General features: G+C 45.7%; 1 protein-coding gene across 1 annotated transcript in view; it reads left to right on the top strand.

Annotated features, from left to right (window-relative positions):
* The window catches only part of LOC147706984 (cytochrome P450 2K1-like), a 233,287-nt gene that overhangs the window by 48,143 nt on the left and 159,515 nt on the right, over positions 1 to 25,629 (top strand). The window contains exon 3 of the mRNA XM_086926216.1: positions 3,495 to 3,644. Coding sequence (XP_086782342.1) covers positions 3,495 to 3,644 — 150 coding nt within the window. The remainder of the gene's footprint in view (positions 1 to 3,494; positions 3,645 to 25,629) is intronic.

Genomic DNA, 25,629 nt, shown 5'->3' with positions numbered 1-25,629 from the left:
TCATCTTGACCAATCTACACCAAATTTTCAGAAAAAAATAGTTGACCATTTTTAGGTCTGGACTAGATGGTGTACATGCACTGTCTCGAAAAGAGACCTGTTGCATCTACTTTCAGGGCTTCTGCCAACCTTTCGGCATGCAATTTGCTTCCTCCATTGTTGCTCTCCCATTCTCTCTCCCCATTTGTCCCTGGCATGTATTTGTCATGCCTCTTCCTCTGTTTACTCCTCCCCACAATCCCTCGATTTATTACCAATTTAAGGACTTAATTTTTCTTCATTTACCAGCCCTCCTCAGAAGTGCTGGTGCTCCAAGCGCTGTTTATTTATTTTTAGGTCAAGCATCTGGTCAGTTCTTGTTTGTTTTTTATCCTCTCTCCATCGCTTTGTATTCCCTTCCCCAGCCTCCTTTTCTTTCTGGACTCGCAAGCTCTCTCCAGTTTTTTTTGTGCTCTCTTCATCTCTTTTATTCCTTCCCTCCTCTTTCCTTCCTACACCCCAACACTATCTGCACTTTCTTCTTTTGAATGATCCACAACACAAAAAAGCCTGGAACTCGCCAGCCTCGGAACAACGCCTAGAAGCAAAGTCACTTGTCAAGAATGCCCTGTGCATAGCTGCCAAGGTTTCATATTGCTATGTGTGACATTTTCATAATTTCTGTGTGATTATGAGTGACATTTTAATAACAATGAGTGACACTTTTTCGCGATCTTGACAAATGTCTACCCCCCCATTCTCGTTACGGATTGGACTACTCCTTCTGTGCTAGAGCCCAGAATGCCACTTTCAGCTCCAGGAGGCGGGAGGCTGGCCTGAATAACTATTCCTCATTAAACGAAAAGGGCGAGTTGTTCCCACCTTTCCTGGGAGGGGAGTTTAAGGTTGGTACCCACTATCGGTTAGGTAAAAGACTTAACAACTTCAAAAATTTCCCTGGGATAGTTTCCTGCTTTCCAGATTTTGGCATTGAAGTAGAGTTTTTTCTGATAGTTAGATTTCTTTGTGGTACTTCCCTAGCACTACTTTGTATTCTGCTTTTGATTTTTGGCAATAGGCAGTCCTCCATTGCCTTTCTTTATGTTTACATTGTAACTTTTATATTTTGATGAAATGGGTATACCAAGGACTCGACTCTTTGGTGCCGCGTTGCTCGGTCCTTCTTTCTAGGGCTAATGCTTCGATAGCGGACTCAACCAACCTCTTTTTGTCTACCTACTTCTTCCTCTTTCTGCCACTCTTTATCTTTCTTTCTGAATGTCATCTTCCTCTCTTTACCTTATGTCCCTTTTCTATTCATCAATCTCTCTAGCTTTCGCAGTGCCATTCTTATTACCTCTCTGACCACTCTGTATATTCTGCAAGAGGAGAGGAGGGTCTAGGTAGGGAAAGAAAACTACTGTGACAAGCCCCAGATTTTACTTGATTTAATGGTGGAATTATTTGGAGTACTGCTCTGATTTTTCACTGTTAAAGAAAGTGCTACTTTTGAAAGGGATATATTTGTCATTGCAAATATCCAGCAATTAAAGTTGCACCCAAAGTAGCATGTGGACATGTTTCTTTTTAATATTGTTCTTTAGACCACTAAACAACCACCACATCACCCTTACTCTGTCTTTCTTACAATGGAAAAAGCAGACTTTTTTAACATCTACTCTCTTGCTTCTCCAACCCCCTTGATTAGTTTCCATTGTAACTGATAACCGTCTTCAAATGTGTACCAGTTGTTCTGCATTGTCTGGCCACAAACAGCTGTTACCTCCTGAACCTATCTCTGCCCATTCTAGGATTTGTTTACGTATATAACTATCCCCTTCTTAGGCTGGTCTCCACATTCCTTCTCGTCATAGACTCCGCTATTGCAATCTTGATTAATTGAGCCTTGGTTGTTTTCCATTATGCAAAAGTATATGATACACACAGGCATCTGTGAATGGCTGCCTATCGCCCATCCTGCAGCTCTTTTTTTATACAGTTATTTTCGCATTGCCTAGAAGTCACCAGATAATTCCACTCCACAACACAGTTCCCCTACACACAGCATACATCCAATCCACCGCACAGAATTCCACATCATGCCACAAAAGTCAAAACCACACCACATAATTAAATTCCACTACATGCCACTCCACGATACACAGTACTACTCCGCATATTTATACTCCATGTCAAACAATTCCACACCACATAATCACCTCAGACTCGTTACCACACAATTACAATCCACATAATTCCACTGCACATCACTCCACACCACTCAATTCCATGTTACACAATCTCAGCACAAGCATTTCCAATCCACCCCACATAATTCCACTCCACACCACATACATCCACTCCACTCCACTCTATAACATCTGAGAACAAACTAGGACATTTACAATGCCATTAGCTCTTGGATTGCCGAGACCTATTGGCTTTGCCAATGCTTGTTTCCATTTTGAAGGTGACATCGCAATATACCAGGTGATCACTGCTGCTGTTGTTTTTCTTGCTTTATCTAAAAACTGTACCTTTCCCAGTCACGCTGAACACGATGTACCTAACCAAGGACAACCTGTGTGTCCCAGGCTGTTACATATTATGTATCATCATGTAACATGAATAGACTCTGAGAACATCTGAATCTAATGTTCTAGTATTATGTAAGAGTCTTTGAACGTATTCTGTATTAAACTGTATCTTCTTGCTTGTTTCCCAGTGGTTCATATCCTGGTAACCGTGCTCTTTTGTAGTGAATGTATGAAACCCTTTGTCTAAAATCTTATGAAAGGATATGTTTTCTCTGCCTGGAGAGCACACCTTCTTCCTACTTAAAAGGCACATCTATGGTGGATTTTCTGCATAACTTTACTGTGTCCTTCGTACATTTGATTTATATGCCATTATGCTAAATGATTGGTGATCCAGTTTATGTACTTGTGCACATGTATGCTTTAAGTACATTTTTACACTTTAGCCTGTGTGCGCGCCATTCTTACTCAATGTTTCAGAGCTTTAATTCAGTGTGCTAGATTTAATAGAGTAGAGACAAGTCCAATCGAGGAGCACCAAAGTCCGTAGAGGGACTACACCACTCCTGGTCTAAGTAGTTGGCGCACATTGGGTTAGCAAATGAGAGACAAATTTGTGCATCAACAAATCTAGTACCCCTTGTACGCCCCTCCCACATTGCAATTCAGTATGGGTCACAGAATCAATTTTGTGACTTGAAAAAAAGTTTTTGACTTGCATTGGTAATGGCCCTTTGTGGTCAAAACGGTGTGATTTTGCGAATCATAGAGTTTGTGACTGCAAAAGAGATTAGTACAACTACCCTAATTATGGAAGTGCAGACACTCCTTGAAGCTTGTCAGTGGAAGAAACCAAATTCTGTTTTGTGATTTACTAAAATGTATCCTTTTGTGGCAGTGATGGTATTCACTATTACTATTGTCTGTCGATTGGAAAGTATAAAAGCAGCCTGTTACACATGTTATTCTATGTTGCAGGTCTTATTTTTTCTCATGGAGAAAACTGGAAGGTGATGAGGCGCTTTACTCTGACTACCTTACGTGATTTTGGGATGGGCAAGAGAACCATTGAGGACAAAATTACAGAGGAATGTGAATTTCTTTTAAAGAACATTGAAAGTTACCAAGGTAAGCAGTTATAGCATAATGTAGTTCTGTAGAGTTTGAGGCTTTGCCATAATTTATGACACACAGGTTTCAATTCAGTTGCAATACATGTCAGGAACCAAATATGTAGTGTCAAGCACTTTCCATCTGTCCATTTTATAGTACTCTTTAAATACGGACCCTATATGTTCTCCCCTTTACCTTGCTGTCATAGTTCCAGGGCTCCACTAAGTGTGACTGAGGCGTTCGAGATGTTGTGTCCGAGTTTTGCTGGCCTCATGGAATAAATAAAAATCATAAAAGAAAAATGCAGACTTGGGAGGACTGTGGGTCAGACGTGTTCATCTAGTGGTTTGTCCAGCTGTCATTTGCATTTTGTGTCTGCCTACAACAGAATACAGCATGGGGCAATGGGGCAACCCGCTTCAATTGCCTCCTCTCTTGCATTGTGGCAGCATTTTCCACATCCCACCTAAAAAGTGGTGCAATTCAGTGGTAAGGCTGGTGGACCAAAACTTTATTTTGTCCATTACCGCATGTTTATTTAATGTTTTTAGGTTACAGTAATCAACATTTATGGTAGTATTTCTTGGCACCATATTTATCTGCGAAGTGCATTAAAAAAACGTACAAGGGTTTCTATACCTGCTCCAAGTACACCATCCTTCTAGGTAGCACGCATACTGTTCTATTAAAGTTAAATGTAGTGGTCGTTTTTATTTAAAAATGCTATTGCAAGGATAAGGTTGCCATTTTTAGGCAGAGGCATGTTTGTTTACTTCCTTTTTTTTTCGTGTCATCTATGCTGCTATCCACCTGATCAGTTTACCAAAGATTTTTGATAGCATCCCCTCCATCCAAGGAAAGTCTACTAGTTCCCTGTACTCATTGAATTTACCTTTAAAGATGACTCTCTCACCTTCAAGGTTGTACTGTCAGACAGACCCTCACCTCATCTGACAAGCAAGATCTATCTCTTAGGTGAATTTATTAAAATTGAGACCAGAAAATGTGTGAAGGGTCATATATAATTACTGGCCTTTTCCTCATGTACTCAGATTATGACCTCTATTCATGTCTGGTTTTGTAAGACTCTTCCCTCCTTTGTTTTGACAAGGACCTGAAAAATCTTCAAAAAAATCAACTTCTCATAGGAGTATCAACGCCTAGTTTAACTGATGTGATCCCCATCAGGCTGCATAGCCTTTTCTGCACCTTTGAGAATACCCTTCTTTCCTTCCAGAACCATAGTTTTAAGCCACATCTCTTCTTCTGTATCACACACGGGGCCTTATTTATGAAGGCCTTGCGTCAGTTTTGCGCCGCCGGTGCGTCACTTTTTGTGACGCACCAGCAGTGTAAAAAATGCGCCTCGTTGCGCCATATTTAAAAAGTGACGCATCTAGGTAGATGCGTCACTTTTTAAAACCCTGCGCCACATTATACCTGCGTCAGGTATAATGTATGAATAGGGGTTGTTCTCCCGCAAAAAGCCTCGTAATAGTGACGCAGTGAAATCTATGAGATTTCACTGCGTCACTTTTAGGACGCTGTTGCGTCAAAATCTTGCGCCTGCCTCACAGCAGGCGTAAGACTGACGCAAGCCCTTTCACATGGGGCTTTCCCAATGTGAAAGGACGCATTGCTGGAGTTGCGATTTACTGCCAGTAGGGCGTCCGTGCCGAAAGGTCAGTGCAAACATCACTATATGGTGCACAAGAGCGCACGTCAATTTGAGTTCATTTCATAGCTGCTCTAGTAGAAAATCTACTCAAGGATGGGCCTCTGACCATGACGACCCGCGTTAAAATATCTCGCCAGAAGCCCTCCTAGTAACTGAAAATTGTGCAGGGGTCACCAAATCTTGCTCACCAGCTTGCATTTCTGGAGCCTCGCAGGATAAAAAATACTGCCATACAGTAATTAGCTGAATTTGGCCAGAACTCTACATTACAACAGTTATGCAGACTCACCAGATTATGACAATTCTGCAAGCAGAAAGATAGTTTTTGCCTCCCGGCTAGTCTGAATCCAGAAATTTCAAAGGAAAGGTCCTGTGCACTCGCAGGTGGTGTAGCACAACTCCATATATAAGTGTCTCCGATGGGCACTCCTGGCAATTTCTTTCATAATCCGTCTATGACCTCAGATATACAGCTAGCTGACCAACAGAAAAAACTGTTTGCAGAGTACAAAATTGGGTAACCATACCACATTTCGAGAAGTAGGAGGACAGTGAGGCATCTACTGTTAGATATTGAGCAGCAGAAAGACTGTTACTGAAGGTAAGTCACTTTCGTTATAGATACCAAAGCAGTAGGTGATGTGTCTGTTTAATGGCATCAAACTAATAAGAATAGTTGGACCAAGTAGGCCAAATGCTCATCTTGACACACTTGACTGTTGAGGAAGTAGTGCCTAGTCAACATGTGTACCACAGCCCACGTAGTTGCCTGACATATACCCAGGTGGGATGGGTATGCCCAGACGTGGGTCCCTTGCTCACTGTGCCACTGGATTCGAGCTAGCCTGGCTGAAGAAGGGTGACATACCCTGAAACCGGTCCCAGGATGCTTGTTTGGGTCCAGGGAGGACCTGGCTCGACAGTTCGGTCTGGAATGTTCCCATGAGGCACAGGGTCAAGACTGATTTGCATATGGCTGGGTCTAAACTGGGGTGACATGGTGAGCAGAAGAACAATGGATTTAACCCAGATCTCTTGACTGGGGGAGAATGTTTGCATTGTCAGAATTCCGTCCATAATTTGTTTGCTGTAACACATATACCCAAGAGAGGCCTTTTTGGAGTGAACTTGCAAACCTTCTGGAGGCAGGTTCCTAGCCAATGTGTAGCATTCCTTGATGCAGAGAATGATAGATCAAGTGACAGTCTGTTTCTGTGTTAACTTGCCTGTCTTTGTCTCACATAACCCCACGAAGAGTTGATTCTCCATCTGATGTTCCTTGGTGCAATCAGTGTATAAGTTAAGCCCTCTCTTGGGGTCCAAATGATTGAGTCTCTCTTCTTCTTCTGAGGAACGGGGCGCTGCAAGGAAGTTTTGAAGTGTGATGGCTTGTTAGGCGTTAAACAGTAGCACCTTTGGAAAGAACGCTACACAAGGTCTTAGCACCACTTTGGCCCGAGAAAAAGGTGGTATAAGAGGGCTGAACCAAGACAGCCTGAAGGTAACTCAACTGGCATGCAGATGTAATTGCCACTAGGAAGACTGTTTTGAAGGTGAGCAGATGCAAATAAAAATGGTTTGAACAAGGTACACATCAGAAAGGTAAAGACTAGATTTAAGTTCCACTGTGGCTTTACAAAGAGTGTTGGGTCAAACATTTTAGAAATAGTATCACAATGGGTAATTTGAATAAGGGTGGTTGGTCCAGTGAATGTAAAAAGGCTGAAAGAGCCAAAAGGTAATCATTAACTACACTAACTGCGCCCAGAGCCAAGCCATTCTAGGACAAAAGCAAAGCAACACATCTGACAGCTTTGCCTGCAATAACTCTTATTGCTGATTGCCACAAATGTGTCCTAGCGCACGGCTACCTTTTTTTGTCTACCCAACTAGTAAAACCGATATGGATTGTACCAAAGCAATTCTTGCATGCAAGTTAGTGCACGTCAATATGTACCAACGAGCCTGTTGGCTTTGCTAGTTCTAGTTTGTCAGGCAGCACAGTGTTCCATAATGTTCCTCTCTCACTTACCATGTACGCAAGCCCCTACTTACTGCATCAGTACACTCAATGTGAATCCGTGCTCCAGCTCACAAGCTCATCTTCCTGTTCCCTACCCTCCCCGAGAAAAGTACATGAGCGTACTGCCTTGCTCCCGAGCTGATACATTAGGACAAAAGTGGCTTTATACCACGTTGCAACACTTCTTTGAACACTTGCTGCCTCTTCAGCTTTATTGACTCAGCCCGCAACCAATTCCTATATGCTGGCTGCCTGCTATTAGACATTCAGCAAACATTCAACACCCTGGGCTGGGATTACATGCTCGCAGCATTGAAACGGTAAAGGTTCCCTCCTGAATATTGCTGCTGGGTAGAGTTGCATTACACTATGCCCACGGCCAGAGCTATAACTGGCCAAACATCTCCCATGCATATTGGATATTTCGAAGGACTTGCCAAGGGTGCCCCCTATCGCCGTTTTTCTTTGTATTGGCAATAGAGCCCCCCGCCCAGCAGCTTCATCACGCTATGAAAACTTTTGGAATACCGGTGGGCTCGGTTACTCACTCGATGACCTTGTGCGCTGATGACATGCTCTTATATCTCAGGGATCTTAGCCTCGACATGCATACACTGGCCTCCCTGCTAACACGATTCTGCACCCTCTCAGGATTAATGCTTAATGCCTCCAAATCCTGTGCATTTGTTTTACTACTCATACACATTGCCCAACCTACAGTTTGGTTGGGTGCAACTCGGTGGAACCGATCAATTTCAGATACGTAGGCATTCAGATATATAGAGACACACAGGATGCACTGGAAGGGAATCTAGTTTGCACACAAAGGTGGATCAATTGGCAGTGGCCAAAATGGTGATGCTGCCGAGATTGTTATATAAATTTGTCAATTTTTGCAATAGTGATCCCTGATTGGGTATTGAATTTCTTGGACTCTATTGATAGACCTGATCTGGGGCGAAGGTTGCAGTCGGACAAGCCTCTCTACCAGCAACTAGGGGTGGTATGGGGACACCTGACTTTATAGAGCATTGTATAGTTGGATAGCTTCAGTGGTTGGTGTACTGGCTAGCAGGTCACAATTTGTTTGAGATCGGTTACACACCCACACAACTGCGTCTAGGGACGCTTCAAGCTCTACTCTGCCCAGACTCCACGATACGACAGGCAGACCCATTACTGCTTAAGACCGCTATACACTACTGAAAAGTGGCCCTAAAGTACACCAACAAGCCCACCGCCTATGCCCCAAATATTCCCCTTTGTGGGCTGATTTTTGGGGTGAAGTTACGGTATGCTGGTCACATTTATCTGAGATAACCTCCTGGTTATCAATTGAATCCTGTATCCTGGGCTTGTCTCCACTTCCCCGAACAGCTAAAGTACTACGCTGCTTTACCGACCTCTCCCTGTTATTAGCTAAAAGTATGCTAACCCAACGTTGGAAATCCTACAAGGCACAAAGAGAGGGAGCATGGGGAGAGGAAGGTATATGTTGGGACACAGCAGAAGGTGAGGCCCTGAGGCAAGAGGAATGCAGAGTGCTTCTTGAGAAGCCTATCTCAAAGGAGTGGGCTCACCTGCTGGAGCAGTTTGGGGCATATACCTCCTACACTAAAAGAGCATAGGGAACAACTATTCTACCCACCTGACTGCCATTCACTGGGGCTCGCGCCTTCTCCTAGCATGTACACTATACACCTACCAGACCGCCCAAGCTAGTTGAGGGAGGGAGATAGCGAGGGGATGGACTGCTTGATCCTTTTGGTTCTGACAGTTTTTTTGTCTCCTAGTAAAATTGTGTACCTGCATATATATTAATGCCTTATGTCATAATCTTACAGGCCAATCTGATATATCTGGAGCGCAATGTAACTTATACGCCTATCTGGAATAGATCAACAGTATGGTTGGAATTATTGTATGTACTACTGGCAACTTAAAATCAATAAAATACGTTATAAAAAAAATGTTGTCCTCAACTTGGGCTGATTTTTAGGTATCGCCTGTGCTAGTGCATGCACCTCTCTGGCGAGACATTTACTGAGTGGGCCTTTAAAAGTCCAACAACAGCTATTTCGGTGGCATGGAGCGTGCAGGTATGCACACAGGCACAAGCAGAGGCGCCATCTTGCTTTCCTCTCGCTCTCCCAGGCGCGCACACGCACCACTTGTGTGTTTTTTTAAATGTTCTTTTTGCTTGCGAGTGCGCTCACACAACTCCCAGTCGTGGCCGCACGTCTTGCTTGTTGCACGGCCAATCCTCGTTTTAAACCGGTCTCAGGCCTCATCCGCAGCTGCCACTAATCTCCAGACTAGCACGAATCTTAGCCTGCCAGTTTGTGGAGCAGCCACTACAACACGCAGGAGAAAGGTTCTCGGCAACCCTGTATATGTTTGCTTATCTTCAAATGTAATTCTTGTTTGCCTTCAATACACTGTTGCAGAATATATTTTCTTTTGCCTCCAGTTTCGCTCTGCTTCTTTACCGGCCATAGGCTTGTTCTACGGTTGCCACCGTATTGAGTCGCTCCGTCTGCCATCTTGTGATGCGGCTGCCGTTACACACCGGAGAAAAGGCACAATAACAATGTGGCCACCAGTGCTGTGCCAACTCCTGGATCGCTGCAAACAGCCCTCATACATGTTACTGATGCCTCCCACTATTGCCAGCCACAGGTCTCATCCTCAGCTGTCTCTTTATTAAGCAGCATTGTCCACCATTTTATAGTACTACCACTACAACACATAGGAGAAAGGGCACAGCAACAATCGTACCGCCAGTGCTGCACCTCCCTCATATGACCGCTAACACACCCACAGTCCTCAAGCTGGTTAAATTGCTCAAGTAGGCATCTAAGAAGTCAGGATAGCGATGAATGGAGGAGTTAGGCGTGGAGCGATGCAGAACTCAACCTACTACATACATTGTATGTATCCTTTGCGCGTGCACACAACTCACAGGCTTGTTGGTGATTGCGGTGGTGGGCGCACATGTACCACTGAAAATCACTTGGATTTGCTTCCCACCATCTGTTCGTTTCATGAGGAGGAAAGAATTGCAACAACTCCCGGGGTCCCTGTTTAGTCCCTTACTCTCCCTCCCAGAACTCTTACATGAACCATCTGCCTACACCCAGCGCGGCCAATGCTTTTTTAATTGCGCTTCTAGTCCAGGAATTATGCCACTGAAAGAAGGAGCCTGGCTGGGCCCCTTTAACTCCGTCCTGCCAAGGAAGTGGCTAATCACCTCTGGATAAAGTTGAATACGCAGCTCCAGTGATGAAGTAAACTGACCTGCAAGATCAAGCGGTGTAAAAAAAGATAAAGCCAATACCTTTCGAAAGCACATTAGCAAACATACGGAAATCCTGTGATTTTTTTCTACAGGAACGTCTGCGTCGCTTTCTAATCTTTTGATCTCTGGCTCAACGAGCAGAGCGCGCGCACTGATTCCCGCAGACTTAGAAATACTTCATTACCTCCTCGTCCGTCATCCTCGCCACAGTAGTAACACGTGAGCCTCCGGCTCCCACAGAAACTCCAAGCAAACTTTTTAGCATTCTAGTCTCCCTCTCCCTCCTCCAAGATGGCCCCCAGTGGCTACAGCTTATCCCAAAAAGGGATACAGAAAACAGCCTAACAACCTGTTTTTTGGTTTCTGCACTACTCCGAGTGCTGTCTGCCTGGTGTACAGGTGAGTGGGGGGTGGGGTCTTGCTGGAGCAGCCCCATATGTCCTTCGGTATATGGAAGGGGGGAAGTTAGTGTTGTTGTGTGTTCCAACTGTGTATTTTAATTGTTTTAATGCCCCCCCCCCTCTTTTGCCTGAGCACTCCGTGTCCTGCCCTAGCGTAATTGAAGGAATTTTTTTTGGTGCAGAGTGGCTTTAGACTCATTTTGTGGGGTCGCGCCTGAGGTTCCTGCTTAGCGGGAACTTTTTATGTGTGCGCCCTTTGCCGACCGCGCGTCCTGCTTAGCGGACGTGGCGCGGTCGGGTGCATTTGTTATGCCGGTAACGCGAGTTTACCTTGTAGTTGATTCTGTTGCTGAGAGGCTACAGGAGGCACGTTTCTATTCATCATGCTGTTGCTCTTTAGATGGTGCAGGTCCGGGACATTACGGAGTGCGCGCAGGACTTCCTCAGCTTTTATTGCTGTTGTGTGGGCGTGCAGTGGAAGGTTTAAGTTGGTTGCTTAGCAACCTCCGGCCTCTTTTACAGGTCATGTGTTCGGTGAGTTGCTCACAGGTGATCTCAGGCCTGTGATGGATTTGAAGTGGGTGAATACTTTCGTTCCTCATCAAAAGTTCAAAATGGTTTCGCTCCAGGTGATCCTTCCTCTGGTGTCTCAGGGGATTTTCTATCCTCGATATACTTGAGGGATGCTTACCCCGACTCTCAGAAGTTTAACTTTTTCAAAAGATCACATGTAGTCTGTTGACTTTGTGTGACCTTTTGAAAAAGTTCAAATTTAGAGAAGAAACTCCTTTGTTTCAAGTTGAATACGCGCATTCCTTAGTGATCTACAAACCACTACATCCGTCATTTATCGAAGGCACTGCTCGACACAGTGCGACAAGAACAGCGCCAAAGCGAAACAGTCTAAGAAATCGTGAACACCCTTGTGCACAGAGATATCATATATTCTATGTCCGGAGGGTGTGCCATGTCCTGGAGCATCACGGATTCCTGGTGAATGTTCCGAAGTCCTCCCTGGTTCCTGCACAGGAATTGACTTACATTGGGGCTCTTTTCAAGATTCAGTTGGGGATGGTGTTCCTGCCCCCTGCTCGGATTCTGTCCCTGATGTCTGCTGTTCGTTCCCTGTTGTTGGGGCCCTCTCATCCTGTGAGCCTGTGGTTGAGAGTTCAGGGTCTGATGTCGGCATCTTTGTTGACGGTACCGTGGGCTAGCCTTCACATGTATCCGGTGTTGTTTCACATTTTGTTGCATTAGGACCCCTGTTCCCTAGATATGGATGTTTTGATCCCTGTGTCCTCCGAGGTTCGGGTAGTCCTGGGTTGGTGATTGGACGAGGTTCATCTGTCTCGGGGTTGCCCGTTTCTGGTTATTCCAACTCGGATTCTCACTACCGATGCCAGCCTGCTGGGTTGGGGTGCTACTCTGGGGGATTTGACGACCCAAGGGGTTTGGTCTCACTCAGTGATGTCATGTTCTTCCAACTACAAAGAGCTAAAGGCGGTTCTGTTGGGTCTGTTGGCCTTCTTGGATCTTCTTCTGGGTCACCATGTGCAGGTCTGGACGGACAATCAAGTGGTGATGTCTTATGTCAACCATCAGGGGGATTGCAGGGTTCTGTCCCTCAGTTACCTCAGCCGTCGGATTTGTTCTTGGGTGGAGTTGCACCTGGCATCCCTGTTTGCAATTTACCTGCCTGGTCGGGAGAACTCGGTGGCGGACTGTCTGAGCTGTGTGTTTCCTTCCATGGGGTCTTTGTGCCTGACGCCCTTGATGTTCGGGAGGTTGAGGTGGATGTTTGGGTCTCCGATTCTAGACCTCTTTGCTTCCCAGTCCAATGCCAAGGTCCGCTGCTTTTGCACAATTATGCCTTGCTGGGATGCTTGGAGAGTGGATGATCTGTTATTCCTTTGGCCGAGAGGCCTCTTGTATGCTTTTCCTCCTGTTCCCCTGATTCCGGGGGTCTTGCAGAAGATCAAGATGGAGGGGTCCTTTGTCCTTCTGATTGTTCCGGGGTGGTGTCATCGCCCTTGGTATCCTCTGTTGTTGGAATTAGCTGTGACACCGGGGTGGGACTTGCCATTTGTGCCTTATCCTCTGTTGGGCCCTCTACTTCCTCTGCCTGTGTTCCGATCCCTGGCTCTGCAGGCATGGCTCTTGAGAGGGATTCGCTGATCTGTGGAGGTTGTTCGTTGGCTGTGGCTGTGGCTGTGGCTGGTGTTATTCAACAGTCCCGGCGGCCTTCTACGCTGAAATCCCATGCTAAGCATTGGGATAACTTTGCTTCCTGGTGTGTTCATTGCGATCTGTTGGTGGCTTCATTGGACCCGGCTCGTATTCTTGATTTTCTGAATTATGGTTTTGAGTTGGGTTTGGCCATTTCTACACTTCGTGCGCAGTGGGCCGCCATTCGGGCCTTTCATGTCCTTCCTCTGGTTTCGGTGGCTCCTTTGGTGGCGAGGCTTTTTAAGTCTCTGTCTTTCCAGCGTCTCCTTCCTATCCTGTGTCCTCCTCCTTGGGACCTTCCTTTGGTGTTGCGTTCCTTGCAATCGGCTCCTTTCGAGCCTTTGGAGTCGGTTGACTTGAAGTTTTTGACACTTAAGGTCATCTTTCTTGTGGCTATTGCCTCTGCCAGGCGTATTGGAGAGTTGGGGGCTTTCTTACGGTCTGCTCCGTTTTAGGTTAGGTCTAGTGGCGTTTACAGTGCGAAGCGCTGTCGCGCCAGAGACCTATTGTGAGCGACTCAGCTTTCCAGGAGACAAGAGATGGCCACGCGCATCTTCCAAAAGCGAGAACGCACAGGCTTTGGCCATCTCCTGTCTCCCTGGAAGCTCGAACACACATACAGCCACACCTCCCCCTGCTTTCACACACGCATGTGCACACACAGAGACACACACATGAGCGCACATACACGCACGCACACATACATAGATACCCCCCGCCGCCGCCGCACACATACGACACGTGCGCACACACACACACACGAGGGCACCGAGATCCCCCCCTGCTACCCCACCTACAACTAAGGCCCACTTACCGCCACTCCAGACTTCTGCAGCCTCCGAGTGGTGATGACGTTGCGCCTGACTGAAATATGTTCCTTGGGCTCTCTACGTGCATATGAGCATGCGCAGATTATTAGTTGAGCCGCTCTGCTGCTCGGGCTTTCCGAGCGTCTGTGTTGACGTCATTCCCGTGGGCCATGCCCCCGGTCCCCGCGCTCCTAGCTCCGCCCCCGGTGCCTGCACAAGCGCGCTGGCTGACCCCCGGTGTTCGAGCTGCCGCGGCCGCAGCTCTAGTGACTGTCGCGAAACCCCCTTCACCTGACCCCCCCCCGCACTGACAGATAAGGCAGCTCCCCCCGCACACCCACCCCGTGGGCTAGGTCGAGCTAGGATCGGATACTATGAGCTGAAGCGGACCATCGGCATGGGTAACTTCGCTGTAGTGAAGCTGGCGACACACATCGTTACTCGCACAAAGGTAAGCCCCCTTGCAACCCCACACCCAAAGGTGGACTGCTTCCTACGTAGACCTTCGAACTTCACTTTCCAATCCTGGTACTCCTAACACAGATAGATGAGTACACTGGTTAGTGCCAAGATGAACCCGTCAGTGTACCCCCTGGGGTGGTGGAAGAGTCTGCAGTATGACCATTGCACTTCCTACAGAGGCATCCTGCTGTAGAGCCTGCCTGTACCTGGAGACCCTTGCTAAATGATCAATAGATTTATGCCCAGGTGGTCTTTTCCTTTTTTTGCTACCTGGCTAACACCTATGCACACAGACCTATACCAGCTAGCCTCCTGGGACAGTTAATTCGAACAGAGATGTGAAACTCCATGCAGAGACTCTGCTCCAGTCAGCCTTCTCTTCCCTTATTGGACATATTTCCATAGAGTGTTCCTGCAGTATATCTCTGCAAAGAGGTAGTAACAGAGACTTGTACCAACATAACCTCCTGTACCATGCTTGAGGTCGGTGGTTGTGAGGTGCGGGAATGTGAGGGATGGATTGGCACCTTGTCATATTGCCCTCTCGTATTTTTTCCTGCTAGCATCAATGACAGATATATATCCGTAGACAGGTTAGTGTGGAGGTGGGTCCCAGTCATTCCTACTAGATGTGAACATGTGAAGACACTGCCTTCACCCCACTCACTTCCGTGCATACACCTTGCACACATCAGCAGAGAACAGAGGCTCATGTGCGTGAGGTGCATAATCAGAGCTGTGTGAATAATAACAGCTGTAAGCCCGTGCCTGAGGTGCATCATCAGAGCTGTGTGAATAATAACTGCGTCAGCCCCGTCCGTGAGGTGCATAATCAGAGCTGTGTGAATAATACCTGCGTCAGCCCTGTGCTCAGGTACATCATCAGAGCTGTTTGAATAATAACAGCTGTGAGCCCGTGTCTGAGGTGCATCATCAGAGCTGTGTGAATAATAACAGCTGTAAGCCCGTGCCTGAGGTGCATCATCAGAGCTGTGTGAATAATAACTGCGTCAGCCCCGTCCGTGAGGTGCATAATCAGAGCTGTGTGAATAATAACAGTTGTGAGCCCGTGCCTGAGGTGCATCATCAGAGCTGTGTGAACAATAACAGCTGTGAGCCCGTGCCTGAGGTGCATCATCAGAGCTGTGTGAATAATAACTGCGTCAGCCCCGTGCGTGAGGTGCATCATCAGAGCTGTGTGAATAATAACAGCTGTGAGCCCGTGCCTGAGGTGCATCATCAGAGCTGTGTGAATAATAACTGCGTCAGCCCAGTGCGTGAGGTGCATCATCAGAGCTGTGTGAATAATAACAGCTGTGAGCCCATTCGTGAGGTGCATCATCAGAGCTGTGTGAATAATAACAGCTGTGAGCCCCGTGCCTGAGGTGCATCATCAGAGCTGTGTGAATAATAACTGTGTCAGCCCCGTGCATGAGGTGCATCATCAGAGCTGTGTGAATGATAACAGCTGTGAGCCCCGTGCTGAGGTGCATCATCAGAGCTGTGTGAATAATAACTGCGTCAGCCCCGTGCCTGAGATGCATCATAAGAGCTATGTGAATAATAACAGCTGTGTGCCCCGTGCCTGAGGTGCATCATCAGAGCTGTGTGAATAATAACTGCCGACAGCCCCGTGCTGAGGTGCATCATTAGAGCTGTGTGAATAATAACTGCGTCAGCCCAGTGCTGAGGTGCATCATCAGAGCTGTGTGAATAATACCTGCGTCAGCCCTGTGCTCAGGTACATCATCAGAGCTGTTTGAATAATAACAGCTGTGAGCCCGTGTCTGAGGTGCATCATCAGAGCTTTGTGAATAATAACTGCTGTGAGCAACAGCATACTCTTGCACACACTCTCACTGCTCACCAATTCAAAGTTTGCTAAAAAATTTATGCAACGCATTGTCATACACAATGCCAATAACTCAAACTTTAATGCTGCAAGACCTATTGCACTGTAAATGCTTTTTATTTTGTTGGATCGGGTGGTCTTGCAAACTCATCCTACTTTTGTGCCGAAGGTTAATTCCTTCTTTCATCGGTCTGCGGAGGTGGTCCTTCCTGTTCTGTGCCCTGATCCCTCCTCGGCTGAGGAGTGTCTTTTGCATCTGTTGGATGTTCGGCGTGCCTTGTTGGTATATTTGTCCCGCACATCTTCCTTCTGTAAGGTGGACAATTTATTTATCAATTTTGGTTTCTCCCGTCAGGGCTTGAAGCCTTCCTTTTCCACGGTCAGTCATTGGTTTAAGGAGATTGTTTTGTTGGCATATGGTTCTGTTTCCGAGGTTCCTTCCCTTCCTGTTCAGGGCCGTTCCACCAGGTCTGTGGCTGTCTCTTGGGCGGCGTTTAAAGGGGTCTCCATGGAGGATGTTTGTAGGGCTGCCACTTGGTCATCCCCTCATACCTTCATGTCCCATTACCGCCTTCAGGTTGGGGGTGGGGGCTCTGTTTCCTTTGCCTCTTCTGTGCTGACTGCTGGTGTTCCTTGAGGGGATTTCTTTTGTTTATCTGCCTCTTGTTTAATAAACATATGGTTTTGCTGCCTTCCTATTGTGAGCTGTTTTTCCTTGCATGAAGCTGCTGGGCTTTGGTATCGGCTCACGTGTTACTACTGTGGCGAGGAAGACGGACGAGGAGGTAATGCCCCGGTTACTTATCGGTAATCTTCATTACACCGAGTCTTTGTCTTCCTCGCCACAGTATAGTTTCCCTTCCCTCCCTGCCCTCTTGGTGGCTTCATGTCTGCGGATTGGTTTTCAGGTCGTTAGGCTGTTTTCTGTATCCCCCCCCCTAGGGGGTTTAATTTTTTAGCACGCCTGTGACACCATCCACACCTGACCTCGATCTCATCATTATAGAGCTTTGCCACGTTGTGACACTACCTGTCTGATTCTGATCCGGATGTACTTTATTTCTTTCACCCACAAGAGCTGCCATTTAGTTGTTTTTACTTAATTTTGTTATTCGTTCATCGGCTAGCATGTTGTTTTATACTTCCATGTGGTCAGCATACAGTTAGCTATGCTGTGACCGTAAGGACCGGGTGTACTTCATTTTTTAATTTTCGTTTCATGAACTTGTACTCGCCCCGGCCGATTCTTAGACAATTACACAAGTGCATTCCGTCACCTACCATGTGTTTACTTTTGTCTTCTTTTAGATACAAACGGAGGTACCACCGGCTCCATTTTCACTTATTTCAATTTTGTCTTCTCTTAGATACATTCTACTACTAAGTACCAGGGGCCTTATTTATGAAGGCCTTGCGCCGCCGGTGCGTCACTTTTAACATGGGAAAAAGTGACGCACCGGCGGTGCAAGGCCTTCATAAATAAGGACCCAGGACCCAAATCGATACTGTACTATACCGTTTTCTTCATTTAGTCTCTTACACTACCAGTGGGTTACTACTTGTAATTTATCCCCTCTGCATATACGCATATTTTTGTCTTCTTTTAGACGCAGCCTATGTCTACATGCCATTGCTCTCGCCATGTAGAGCTTGTGGCTAGTTCACTATCAGTGTCCTCTGTTATTTTCTGGTTCCCCATTTTTCATTCAGCCTCACATGGCCTCCTGTTTATTTAATTTTATTTTGAATTTAATTGTTTTCCACGTGTACCTGGGTTGGTTGTTCCCACGCAATTCTCACATGTGTCACTTTATTTAGGTGCTCTACACTTGTTACTGTTCCCGGTTTTCTATCTTCATTTATGGTCTCCACTTTTAAACCCACTAACACACATCGTCGCATTTTGCATTTCAATGTACATTGTTGATATGCAGTTTCTAACAACCCTACCGTCTCTCCTTCCCCAAGCCCTGATGAGTCACAGCCGCTACACGCTGTGACGAAACACGTGTCGGCTTCATTTACTTTTTGTTTACAACTTGCTACTTGGATGTACTGAGCATTCATTCCATGATTAAATTCTATATTATTACCAGTCATTTCAACAACAGTGCTCAATTGAGGTTTCCACCTGGAGACAACTCGATTTTTCGTGTGCACAGGACTTTGTTCACATTAGTAATTATCTTGTCCAGTTAAGTTTATGAAAATTTGGCTTTCTTCCAAAACAATGTATCATTAACTAAGAGACTAGTGTTCTTGTTAGGGTTGGTTGTGTGGAGCAAATCAAGTCAAAGTACAGTTAAAAATATGTATGTACTTAACTCACGCAATGCAGTGGGAGCTGTCAGCAGAATGACACATTCCTTCTCCCTTTTCCAGCCAATCATTGAAAGCAAATGACCAATTCTTGTTATTTCATGTCCTTTGAGCACTTCAGGGACTTTGGAAGCTGGTTTTATGCAATGAAGCTTGTCATCAGGAGGCAGTCTTCCCGGCCGCTTTGTTTCTGTAGGGTTTTTATGTACCAGTTATATCCATAAAACAACAATTTTTCTACCAAAATGAAAGCAATTCCAGACAGATCTGAGTTCGGCTTAACACAGGCCACACCGCTTTTAGGAGACAGTAGATCGGTTCTGTGCCATCTGTAGCAAAGAACCTGGAATCCAGCAATGTATATTTTCTGTATGTTCTTTATGGGTTGGAGCATTTTGATTGACAGCAGAGGTAAAACGTGGAACCGCTTTTTGGAGTAAAATGCAGGTTGATGCATAACTTTTCTTTCATTGAGAACGTTTACAGTGGAAGTGATTTGAACCTGTGTGTGCATCATTGGGTTGATTCTGCATTACGCATTATGCTACACCATGGAAAAAATGAAATACACAATATAAATATCCAATTTATTCATGAATGTAAATAATGCCTTTAGCAACGTGATCATTACATTATTATACATTTTAAAAATAAGAGAGATTATGACTAGAACTGTGTTTGTTCCCAAACTTGGAGCATTTTTAACAGAAACTCTAATAGTGTGGTTACCATCACTGGAACTTACGTTTATAAGTAGTGGTGAAGGATGGTTGCCTCAAAGAGAAAAAGAAATGGGACCACAATTCCTGTATTATATACCTTAAACAGAATTTATAAATCAATGCAAGGAAAATCAGGGGTAATGCCAACAAGAACTTCACATGGAAAGTTTCGGAGGGTGTCGTTGGTTTACACATGTTAAGGCAAGGCAAGGCTTCCATGCCATCAGAAACCCCAAGAAGGCAACAATGTTGAATTCTTATCCCATCATTTAGAAGTGTACACCAGAGTTAAAGGAGTGAGGGTGTAATGTAAAACTAACTGGAACAGAAATGCTGTTAGGAAACACAGAACTTCAAGGTCCAATACAGGGTCTTACAGAACAAGCATTGGCATAGCCAATATGTCTCGCCTTTGGGACCTATTAAGTGTTTAGCCATGCAACAGTTGATGTTGTTGCATCAAGGATATTGTGCTGCATAACTAAATACTTATAAGGTTCCAAAAGCGAGAACTATTGGCTATGCCAATGCTTGTTCTTACTGTGCTTGGTGGCAAATCTATCCCTTGAACTTTCTTGGCCTTTTAATTCTGAGGGCACCTGATTGAGGTAGACTGCTAAACCTCCTCCCAAGAAATGGGAAAGGCTTTGGATTGCTGAGATACCAATGTAGTTGGGTCCTTTGCCCTGGAACCTCTTCCCGCATTAACATTTTATGGAGCCTCATAACAATAATTTCCAGTTTCACCATTTTTCCAAACCACGCAGGGTAGATAGGAAACTATTATAGTGACTACAATAGCTGCACTTCCCTTGTTAAAAACTCCATGGCTCATAGTGGAAAAGATTATTTTTTTACAGCAATGGCACAATGGCCCTACCACTGGGACTGGGAGGATGTTGCCTCCCAGGGTATTTGGGTCTATGGGGATATCATTTAGTCACACACCAGTGACTAAGAATGGACCATTCCCACAAATTCTGCTGTACACTGATATTTGTAGGCCCTCTCTATTCACAGTGACACTTGTGGTTTTAAATAAATATGTTATGTTTTATTGGTGTTTTAATAGCACTCTTATTACCCTTTAAAGTACCCAGGTGCTCTTTATTAGATGTGTGAGGCCAGCCCTGGAGAGTTGCTTGAAAAGGAGGAGGCACTTATGAGTTGTGGGAGGTTTTTTCAGACTTAACGTGCCAGGTACTAGAAAGCGTGCCCCCGCTCTTTTTTTTGTGCATGTCTGGGGTGTGTGATAGAGATCAATGGAGCGGAGATGTCTGCAAGGTTGCTGGAAGAAGTGATTGTGGCTGTTCAGCAGCAGAAAAACCTTAGGAATCTGTATGTTTGGAAATATTGGTGCTTGTTAGAACTGGGGTCTCTATTTGGCTTAGGTAGGTACCTTAGGCCAAATAGGGACCCTTGATTCTAAGTCAGGGAAAGGAAGGACGCCTTCTCAGATAGCTCTTGCTCACCCCCTCAGTAGCTTGGCACGAGCAGCCAGGCTTATCTCTGAGGCAAATGTGTAAAGTATTTGCAGCTACACTCTCAGTAACTCAATGATGACTCCACAAATGGACTCAGCACAAGTTTCATAAAAAAACAAGTATATGTTTATATAAAAAGATATATACAATGAGACCACACAATAAAAATCCAACATATAAGTATTTGTAATATTCCTCCTGGCCGGTTATAAGGCCAGCTAGCCCTTCTCGGTTCTGTCGGTAATAATGAGCAATTCTAGATGATTAAATGCAGTCCTAATGCAATGGTATGCAGTTTGTAATGCAAGAATCAGGCACTTCGCAATGTAAAAATAATGCAGTTTGTTATGCAACAATCAAGCAGTTCGTAAGGCCAAAATAATGCACTGCAAAATGCAACAATCAGGCAGTTTGTTATGCAAACTAATGGAATGCTTAATGCAACAATCAGGTAGTTCGTTATGCAAAAATAATGCATTGCATACTGCAACAATCAGGCAGTTCATAATGCAGAAATAATTCAATGCGCAATGCAACAATCAGGCAGTTTGTTATGCAAAAATGCATAACGCAACAATCGGGCAGTTCGTAATGCAAAAATAATGCATTGCGTAATGCACTCCGGCACCGATCACAGTGCTTTAGGCAGTCTCTCTGCCACTCATACTGACTCGCGCCCAGCTTCCGCCAACATATGTCCCCAATAAGGGTATGGTGTAAAGCAAAGGTCAGCTCCACACTCCGGCCCCAGTACTGCCACTCCTCAGCAAGTACGGGCTGCGATACAAGCTTGAGCAGAGGCTCGCGCTGCAAGAATGGGAAAGGCCAAGATCGTCTCTCTCTGAGCCCTCACCCCATCCCAGGCGGTGACACACTTTACCTGGGGGGTGCGACCTTGCTCTTCTTGCCTCTTCTCGTGATTTGGGCCTTCAATGCGACTTGGTTGATTCCGGGCAGTGGAATATTGGCCCTCCCCCGACGGGGTTGGTTCGAGGTCCCACTCTGGCAACAGTGGGCTTGGGCCGGCAGCACAGCTCCTCTGGGGATGCCGGCCCGATGGCGATAACGAAGATCACAGGCTGCAACAAGGCACACGCACACAGCGTCGCTGAGACTCACTTGAGCTTCGGGTGTGCACAATCACACGGCAATCCTCACGAAGGTTTCAGGCTGCACGAAGCACACACACACAGCGTCGCTGAGACTCACTTGAGTTTCGGGTGTCCAAGATCACAGGACAGTCAGCTCAAAGGTCTCAGGCTTCACAAAGCACACGCACACGGCGTCGCTGAGACACACCTGGAAACTTTTGTGTTCCTGAGTTTCCATAACAGGAAGACAGCTCTCCTCTGGCCCTTGGGGATATGTTACTTAAGGACACAGCATACATCAAAGTCCTTTTAAGCAGGGGGAGACATCACACAGCAAAGTCCCTTTAGCCTCTCCTTTGTTAAATCAGCAAACTGCAGGACAGCCCCAGAACACACAGCAAGGGTCAGTCCTTTCCTTCAGTCTCTTTAGCTGTTTCTTCCTTGGCAGAGGTTCCTCTTGACCACGAAGTAGTTTCAATCCTTTACTGTCTTGAACATTTCCATTCCAACGTTCAGGGGTTTCAGCTCTCATAGTTATACCCCTCAATGTATTTGAAGTATTTATGTTCAGGGGGGGCACTGACCCCTGTCAACACCAGTTCTGAGTGTCTCCCTGCCAGTGACACCTTCTTCCTTTGATAGTGGGGGTCTGGATCCTCAACTCATTCAACAGGAGATGGAGCCATTGTTTTACAGCAGCAACCCAGGCCGCTTCACTTCCAGTTACTACTCCTCCCCCTACACTCCAGATGCTGGTAAGCCTGTTGCTGTCTCACCTCCTCCCACCAGAGCCTATGATATTCAAATCCAGACAGTCAATCCACAGCCAGGCAGAGACACACAGAAATGTTATAGCACAAAAACCCAGACACTTCTAAAAGAGTGGTTTCTAAACACACAATGCAAAAACCACCTTCACAAAAAGATGTCATTGAACTGTGAGTTCAGGCATACTAAACTTCACCTCTCCATCTTAAGCCTAGGGGAAGCTAGGCTAGGTTGGAAGCCTATTACACAGCCTCCCCATTCTGACCTATGGGTAAGATGGCCTTTTAACAGTGAAAAACGAAATGGAGATTATTTCACTTTTAGGACATGGTACACACCTCAGTGCATGTCCTACCTGTTATATACACTGCACTCTGCCCAGGGGGGTACCTTGTACCTACCATAGGGGTGTCTGATGTGCATAGAAAGGTAAGGGTAAGGCCTGACCCGTGGGTGCACTTGTCAGGACATTATGGCAGTTTAACAAACTGCGCGCAGGTACTGCAATGGAAGGCCTGAGTTCTCTATTTAGGGCTACTTGTGAGGGCGGCACAATTAGTGCTGCAGGCCTACTAGTAGCATGTGCATTATCAGCCCTGGCACACACAGTACCCTTTACTAGGGACTTTAACAGTAAGGCAAACATACCAATCATGGACAACCAATTGTCATTACACTTTAAACAGGGAGCACTTGCGCTTTGACACTGATCAGCAGTGTAAAAGTGCCCAAAGCATCTAAGTTGGGAACACCATGTCGGAAAAAAGGTCTGGGGGGAAAGCAAAAAGTTTAGGGACTTTAGCCAACAAGCACTAGCATAGCCAATAGGTTTCGCCTTTGGGATCTTATAAGTGGTTAGTGATGCAGTGAGGGTAGGAGAGAACAGGGGCAGTAAGTACGCTCAGGTACTTTTCTCGGCGAGGGTAGGGAGCAGGTAGATGAGCTTGTGAGCTGGAGCAAGGATTCACATTGAGTGTACTAATGCAGGAAGTAGGAGCTTGCGTACATGGTAAGTGGGAGAAGAACATTATGGAACACTATGCTGCCGGAAAAACTAGAATTAGCATAGCCAACAGGCTCGTTGGTACATATTGACGTGCACTAACTTGCATACAAGAATTGCTTTGCCAATGCTTGTGTCTAGCTACCAGCTGAGCTCTGATCATAGTGAACCAGGAAAAGAGTGTGGTATTTATCAAACCAACATACTCTGAAACCATAGTGTTTGGCATGGAGGAATAGCGCCTCATACCGAGGATTCTGTGAGCGGATGTTAAAGTGAGACAAGCATTTGCAATGCTATAGGTGACTGCTTGAGTCAGGTGCCTTCATGTTTATGTACATGAGTATTGCTGTGTGTTGTGTTTCGGTTGTAGAGCCTGAGGTCGTACTCAATTTGGATACATGCCAACTGCCCCTGGGATGACAGGCATGTATCAGATAATTCAGTAATTAAAAGTTTCATCACGAAAACACAACATTCATTTCCTATTTGAACTGGTCAGTAAACGCGTAACTAAAGTACCATATTGTGCCTAAAAAACTGCCGGCTAGAATTGTCAAATTTATCACAAAAGGAGAGCTCCTAATATGACGTCTGCGAGCCTGACCATCAAGCTCTGCATAACCTACTCCACTTGACCAGCCATTTGACAGTGACAGCTCTTTTTGCAGTAATTTTGCTGGAGATAGAATCTTCTTAGGGTTCTGATTACCAGAAGTAAGGGTCAGATGGCGAACTCTGAGCAGGCCAAAAAACGTTACTTGGAGCTAAGTTTAAACAGCCCAGAAGGGTGCACAGTGCTGTGAGAAATGTCTTGCACAAACGAACCATGAAACTGAGGAAGAAAAAGGTGCACACCGATATAGGAGGGATGATGTGGCGTAACGGCCAGAGCAGCCGACTTTGGAACGTGGGAACCAGGTTCGAGTCTAGGCGCCGGCTCAAAACACTTTGATTCTGGGCAAAGCACTGTGAATGTGTCCTTGTGTAATGTAACTGGTGCTCACGTAATGTCTTCCAATGCCTTCGGGCCAACTTCCCGCTATAAAAAACTGCAAAAAAAGAAAGAAAACATGCGTCCTCGGTCCCAGTGACCTCCAGTGGCTGAATTTAGGAAGTCACTCATTCAAAGGCTACCTAGCATGAGTTGCTACTAAAACAGGGTTCCCCTTTGAATCTCATTGATTCCACCAGGGTTGACGCGCCAAGCGCTTGTGGGCTGCCTTGATGCAGAACTAGCAAACAGGCATCCTACCAAAAACAAACATTGCATAAAAACCTGTGAATTGAAGAACTGCAGCTCATTTCATTTGGAGAATGGCTCTGGCGTGTTCAAATCTTTATTAACTGAAGCACTGGTAGGAAGAAACAATATGGCTTTGGCACTTCCAACTGGTAACCTTGTCAAACAAGCCGGGGCGTGGTGCGCATGCGCGCTAAACGGAATTTTAAAAAAAGCCCGGCGAAGCACTTGTGCTTCTGCTGGCATCCACAAGAGCGAGCAGCTGCGCAAGAGCCATATGTTTTCAATTACCACACGCGCCTCTGCTCAGTCCCGCAAGGCGGATGCCAGCAAAAGCACAAGTGTGCTTGAAAAGGAGCAGACCGATGTCAAAAGGTCATCTCCAAAGTAGCGCATGCGCGGTGCTTAGGCAAGACCTAAAAAGGGCTAAATCCAACAGTGCTCATTCATGAATCTAGTCTAAGTTGCAAATGTATTAATCCTGAGCAGGTTTTATTTACTAATAAGAATATACTATATACATTTTCTGAATGGTATGAGATCAAGATAGGTGCCAAAGTTGGTGCTTTTTCAGTGGTACAGATAATGTATGAGGTCTTCTTAAGAGAAGGATTACCAAAA

Source organism: Lissotriton vulgaris, chromosome 6, assembly GCF_964263255.1.
Source record: "Lissotriton vulgaris chromosome 6, aLisVul1.2, whole genome shotgun sequence".
NCBI classification, from domain to species: Eukaryota; Metazoa; Chordata; class Amphibia; order Caudata; family Salamandridae; genus Lissotriton; species Lissotriton vulgaris.
Note: the sequence above shows the minus strand (reverse complement) of the source record. Positions and strands in the feature narration are given on the sequence as shown.